We start from the raw sequence: 6,294 nt of genomic DNA, 5'->3' as shown, positions 1-6,294 counted from the left end.
GCCGTGTTCTTGAGACCAGCAACTTGGAGAAGGCTCGCCGAAGGCTTCGTGACGTCACATTCCGGTTAAACCAGTAGCGGCTGTCAAGGGGCGGGTCGTTTTGGTGATGGACAGATCTATTTCAAAATGTCCGCTAGCGCGGGGACTGCCGGGAAGCTTTGAGGAGGTGCTGGGGTGAAGGGGCGGGAACTCCTGCTGGACTTTGCCCAATCACCAGTCACAGTTCTTGCGATGGACGGGCAGTCTTTCCCATCCCTGTCGACTTAAGGGGGCGGGGCTCCGCACGCTGGACTGGGCGGGTCCCTGGGCTTTGATGGGCGTCCAATTGGCCCAATTGCTAAACGGTATTCCCAGACGGGCCGCCTCCATTGCCAATAAGATCTCCTGGCACGGTCGCGGAGGGCGGGCCGTGGACCCTCCGGTATAAGGCGGTCCCGGGGGAGTGCGGGGAAGGGGGGGTCTCGGCGGCTGGAGGAGTAGGTGCGGGTGAAGATGGCGGCAGCCGAGGCCGCGAACTGCATCATGGAGGTGAGCGTCTGGAACGCCGCTGGGGGAGGGGGTCGGTTTGAGGGTCGGTGTTTTATGGCTCCGTCGTGGGGAAGGGGCTCCGTGTCGCCGGATTGGGGCTAAAGACCGCCAGCCATACCGAGGGGAGGCCGCATGCTCCAGATCCGGGGATACCGTTTGATGTGCGGATTCTCTGCCTTCGGGGGCTTGCGGTATCCCGCCGAGCCGATGAGCTCGTGCCCCCTCCCACGTGGAGGAGGGCTGGGGGCGCTTCCGGCCTGGCCCCCACGTGGCTGGGGCGCGGTGGGTGGGGAGGGGGTGTGCCGTGCCCGGTGGCCTGGCGGGCTCCACGTGCGGGACAAAGGCCCCGCCCCCGACCGGGGGAGGGGCGCGCCGGGGGGGCGGGGAGGAGACTCCGACCCTCCTTCGGAGGCCCCCAGCCTTCCTCCCAGGGGATGGCGACGTACACCTCCGGGTGGGACTTATTTGGGAACCTCCGCGAAGTAGAGTGTGTTGCGTGGGGCGGTGTATCTCAGTCCTAATAAAAGCCCCTTCTGGGGACAGGGGCATCTGCTTAGGCATCGGTCCAGGTTTCATGCACTTTTGGGTTGGGATTGGAGGAAGATGAATTTGTTCCCTTCGGTCCTCATCCCACCCCACTCCCCCGCCTTCTGCCGTTTCTTGTTCTTAGATTCTCCCCCGCCCTGGGCTTTGGGAACGGGGGTTTGGGGTATTGCCCCTGTGACCTCCCTCTGGGTGGTGGTGGGGCCTCTAGCTTGAAGGAGATTCTTCTCGATAAGGCGCCGCGCACCCCCTTGTGGCCATTTCTGGGTGTGTGGGAGGGACATCTTTTTCATGGGGCGTGTCTCAAAGCCCACCGTCCCGTTGGAACCCACCCCCCGCCCCCCCGACCTCGGCTAAGCGGGGCGGGAGGGGGGGGAGCCCTTTCGTTGGGAAGGGGATGTGATGAAACCTTTCACCTGGGCGTTTGTGAAGGTGGGAGGTGACCTCCCCCTTCCCGAAGGCCCGTTTGAGGGTGCCGAACCTTTATCCCTGAAACGGTTTCCCGAGAGTGTGGTTCTTGTGCAGCCATGTGCGCTAGGTTGGGGCTGCTGTTTCGAGCCCGTTGGGGCTTGTCTGCGGTAGTGTCGGTGGTATTGAGAAATGGGCCCCCGTGGGAAATCCCCTTGCCCTTCTTTGTAGGCATTCTCACTGGCTTGGGAGAATGCGGTGGGGCTTGCAGCCCCGTGGGTCATGTCCCTGACTTCACGCTTGGAGCCTGGAGGGTGGCCACATCTGGGAAGAGATATAATGTGACGGGGCCTGGGGTACTCCCACCCCTTCCTTTCTGTGGAGTGGAGGTCAGCTCCCCAGGGTCACTCCAATGACTCCCATCCCCCTGGGCTCTCTCCTAGACCAGGCCCTGTGTGGGTAGAGGAAGTATTTTTCCCAGAGGTTGTCTGAGGACCTGGCCCCACACCGGGGGCCTTCCGGGCATGAGATGGGTGTCTGCATGGGGAGAGAGGGACTCCAGGGCTCAGAGCCTGGCCTCTTCCCAGGGGCTCTGTCTCAGCAAGAGCGTAATGAGCAAGGAGATTGTCTCCAGCTGGTTTTATTTGGAGCTTCCTGAGCCCAAGGCCGGAGCTAGGGGTCAGGGTGCCAGCTCCGGTGGGGTGCCTGTGTGCCACACCTCCTTTCTGGAATCCTCTCAGACGAGAGATTGGTCTGCAGAAGTGGCAGATGCCCAGTGGGCACACCCTGCCAGCCCCCCTCCTCCAGCTACTCCTGGCATCCCAGCATGGGGGTGTGTGTCAGGAAGCGTCACCTAATCTGGGGGGATTAGATGATGAGGGGGAGCGACAGCTGGCAGTGCCTGTGTGCCCAGCGGGTGCCAGTCTCTCTGGGCTGGATGGGGGAGGTGTGTGTGGTCAGGTGTCTGGCCAGAAAGGGGCAACATGGGAGCGGTCCGCCATCTCTCCAGCCACAGCTGAGACAGAACCCCCTCTCTTCTCTCCCCACTGTCCCATCCCTTTTGGAAACAACCCCACCTCATCACTTGCTCCCTCTGCCATCACTCTCCACCAAGGAAAAGGAAAACTGTAGAAAACATCTCCCTTCCCCCGAGGGCCAGGGTCCCCTGGCCTGGCCTGCCCCTAGCCACTCCCAGTAGCTAATCCTTTCTCCCTGTTACTCTCTCCTAGAATTTTGTAGCCACCTTGGCTAATGGGATGAGCCTCCAGCCGCCTCTTGAAGAAGTAAATATCCTTTTGTGAGACACTTTCCCACATTAAGCTATCTTGCCACACGTCAGGCCCTTTCTAGCGGTCTAACCTTGATCCCTCTTGCTTCAAACCAGTTTACTCCGTGCCCCCGAAACACTTAGTACAAACTCCCTCCAGGTTTGTGGCCCCCATCTGGCCTCCCCCAATATTATGGCTGCTTCCTTAACTCCATTTCCAGCCCCCCTCTGCCCTTCCCTGTGTCTGCCCCAGTTCTGTCTTCCCCTCCCTTCCCCAGCTGTGGGCTGAGCTAGAGACGGGGGCAGAGAGACTGGAGAGATGGTAGGCGTGGCTGAGGTATCGGGGTGCTCCCCTGGATGGTGCTCTGGGGGGGTCCTGCAAAAGGAAAATGGGATTTTAGGTTTTGGGGTTCTGGGGGAGGCAAGATGGCAGGTGGGGGCTGTAAGGTTGCCATGGTACGATTTTGGGGGGTTACTCCAGGGAGAAGTAGGGATCTGGAGGCTTAAGAGGCCCTGGGGAGCCCCCAGATTTGACCCATGCTCCCATCCGCTCCCTCCCAGGTCTCCTGTGGCCAGGCAGAAAGCAGCGAGAAGCCCAACGCTGAGGACATGACGTCCAAAGATTACTACTTTGACTCCTACGCTCACTTCGGGATCCACGAGGTGAGTGTGGACAGCTCCTACGGCTGCTGAATCTTGAGGGGTTCGTGTTTGGGAGGGCTGCAACTTAATTTCCCACGCGTGCGCACTGCCTTTCCTGGCAGCGGGCCGCTTCTCTGCGCATGCGAGGCGCTCACCCCGGGGGTCGCCTCGTCTATCCGTTGCCTTGGAGACTGAGGTTAGCCTGGTACTCTACGGGAAGCTCTTGGGAGGCAATGGTGGGAGCGCGCATGCGTGGCTGAGACTGCAGCTGGAGGTCAAGGCCAGCCGGTCTCTGCCGCCCTCTAGTGGCCGGCGGTGGGATCGTCTCCCAGTTGCTCGTGCCTGGTGTGCAGATGGTTTCTCAACTCCTAAGGACTGGAGGCGGAGATCCCAGAAAGCAGCTGGGATGGGGTTCAGAGGATTTTTTTTCTTTCTTTCTTTCTTTTTTTTTTCCAGCGGATGCCTCTTTTTTCTTAAATTTACGATTTTTGCCTAACAAAACTTACGATTTTTAAGTGTACAGGTCAGTGGCATTAAGTTACTGAGGACTTTTTAAAGCCGAGGATCACTGGGACTTAGGAGGCAATGGTAGAATCTGGTGGAGATGGGAGTTTAGTCCATCCGCGTTTGATTTTACAAACACGGAAACTGAGGTACACGGAAGGGGCATAACTTGTTCCAAGGGCATTAAGCAAGAGGGGGGGAGAAGGCTGAGCACTCGCCCTCCAAAATGTCAGGGTGTCGGAGGCCAGTGCACCCTGTTTTCCCGCTAGGCGTGCAGGCCGCCCTCACGGTACCTTTGCACCCTCCCGTCCCCCAGGAGATGCTGAAAGACGAGGTGCGCACCCTCACGTATCGCAACTCCATGTTTCACAATCGGCACCTCTTCAAGGACAAGGTGGTGCTGGACGTGGGCTCGGGCACGGGGATCCTCTGCATGTTTGCTGCCAAGGCTGGGGCCCGGAAGGTCATCGGGGTGAGTGTCCTGGGCAGCCTGGGCCTTGGGACAAGGAGGGGCCTTTTGGGGCTCAGAGACTGGATGGAGGGCAGTGGTGGCTGAGGGTGGGACTGGGGGTCTCAGCCTTCCTTCTTCCTGGGCCCCCAGATCGAGTGTTCCAGTATCTCTGACTATGCGGTGAAGATCGTCAAAGCCAACAAGTTAGACCATGGTGAGCCCAGGAGGAAGACGGGGTGTGGGGATTTAGTGGGTGGTCATAGCTTCACCGGGGCCCTGGGCAAGGGGCGGGGCCCCAAATGCATCTCAGCCATTCCTCCTCTGTGGGCTCTGCGGCCCACGACAGCGACGGCCAGGGAGTCCGACCTCAGTGCCCACGGCCTCATGGGTGTGTTCCGCCCCCTCGGAATTTGAGGGTCCAGGTTGCAAGCTTTGCACCTCAGTCTTAAACGTCAGGGCAGGAAGCAGTCTTTAGATTTCTCAGTGAGTAATACCATCGTGGTGACCCCTGAGGGCCCACAGTGAGAAGTCTGCCATCCGCCTCGGCCATCTTTCTCTCGAGTTCAACCAACACTCCCTGCGAAGTTTGCACCTACAAGCACACACACACGTAAATGTGTTTATGCTCACACGCAGCTAGCATTTTGTGGAAGTTTTTCCGCTTTGCATTTTCCATCTGCTTCTTGGGTAGTCGGGCACGTTAGAGGACACTGAGAAGATCTTCTCTCTCATGACCCACCACGTGCAAACACCCCAGCTTTCTCAACCAGGCTGCCGGTGGCAGGCGTTGAGCTGATTCTGAGGTTTTCATCCCCCGGCACATGACGTCATTTCACATGCGAACTAGTACATGTGTGAGGTCCATTTATGAGAGCGGGGCCGCGTGGGTTAGATGTGTCGTTAGGTCGAGTCGATGTTCCCAAATTGCCTTTGAGTTCCCCCCTGCAAGTTTTGAGAGGCAGAAAATGTGGGAAGGTGGTGGCTTTTCCGGACGCGGGGCTCTAGCACTTAGGAACTGTAAAGGCTAGTATAATGAACCCCTCAAGCATCCATCACTCAGCTTTAGGTATGTCCGTTGGAAGCAAATTCCAACTGCGATATCGGGTCCCCTGTAAATTCTGCTGTGTGTCTCTAATAGATAAGGCTATTTTAAAAACATGACCATTTTGTTAGTGGCAACACCGGAATGTCACCTAACACCTAATCCACGTAAAATTGCCGCTGCTGCTCGAGAATATCTAGAGTGACGAATTTTAAACCCGACTGAACAGGGCGTGGCTTCAGCACTCAGAGTTCTTCGAAGCTGCCCAAATGTAGCAACCAACCCTTCCTTAGAGGACAAGGGCTGCCCCTGTGGGGTCCCCAGGCCCTGGAGCCCCAGGGAAGGTGGGTGTTTGGGTGTCTTCAGGGCTGGTGGCATGCGCCCCTGTCTGCCCCCACAGTGGTGACCATCATCAAGGGGAAGGTGGAGGAGGTGGAGCTTCCGGTGGAGAAGGTGGACATCATCATCAGCGAGTGGATGGGCTACTGCCTCTTCTATGAGTCGATGCTCAACACCGTTCTCTATGCCCGAGACAAGTGGCTGGTGAGGCCCTGGCGGGGAGGCGGCTGACAGGCTGGGGTCTTTCAGCCATTTGTTGAGCACTTATCAGTCCGGGTCCGGGCAGAAAACAAAAGCCGTGCTAGGTATCGCCACATGGGGGACTTGACACAGTGTTGACTGCGCAGGTACTGGAAGGCCCGCAGCCACGGTGGGGTGTAGCAGGCTTTGGGAGCTAGACGCCGACGAGGAGATGCTGCAGTGTCGGGAGGAAGTTAGTGCCGGGAGGAAATCACAGCAGGGTGAAGGGATAGGGAGGGACTGGGGGGCCCTGGTCCCAGGTTCTCAGAGCAGAGCTCCCAGGGGAGGTGACAGAACCAAATGAAGGATGGGAAGCAGTCGCATGAGATC

At 58.5% G+C, this 6,294-nt stretch overlaps 1 protein-coding gene across 4 annotated transcripts in view; it reads left to right on the top strand.

Moving 5' to 3' along the window:
- Positions 1-372: 372 nt before the first annotated feature.
- Positions 373-6,294, top strand: part of PRMT1 (protein arginine methyltransferase 1) — a 10,137-nt gene continuing 4,215 nt past the window's right edge. Inside the window, exons 1-6 of one of the 4 annotated variants that reach the window (XM_011374523.2) lie at positions 373-528; positions 2,709-2,762; positions 3,308-3,409; positions 4,209-4,364; positions 4,494-4,557; positions 5,786-5,928. In XM_011374523.2, coding sequence (XP_011372825.1) covers positions 493-528; positions 2,709-2,762; positions 3,308-3,409; positions 4,209-4,364; positions 4,494-4,557; positions 5,786-5,928 — 555 coding nt within the window. In that variant the 5' untranslated portion in view covers positions 373-492. Of the gene's footprint in view, positions 529-2,708; positions 2,763-3,046; positions 3,084-3,307; positions 3,410-4,208; positions 4,365-4,493; positions 4,558-5,785; positions 5,929-6,294 lie in introns of those variants that run through there. The other 3 variants (XM_011374524.2, XM_011374526.2, XM_011374525.2) reach the window with 3 other exon arrangements.

This window comes from Pteropus vampyrus, unplaced genomic scaffold, assembly GCF_000151845.1.
Source record: "Pteropus vampyrus isolate Shadow unplaced genomic scaffold, Pvam_2.0 Scaffold250, whole genome shotgun sequence".
NCBI classification, from domain to species: domain Eukaryota; kingdom Metazoa; phylum Chordata; class Mammalia; order Chiroptera; family Pteropodidae; genus Pteropus; species Pteropus vampyrus.
Note: the sequence above shows the minus strand (reverse complement) of the source record. Positions and strands in the feature narration are given on the sequence as shown.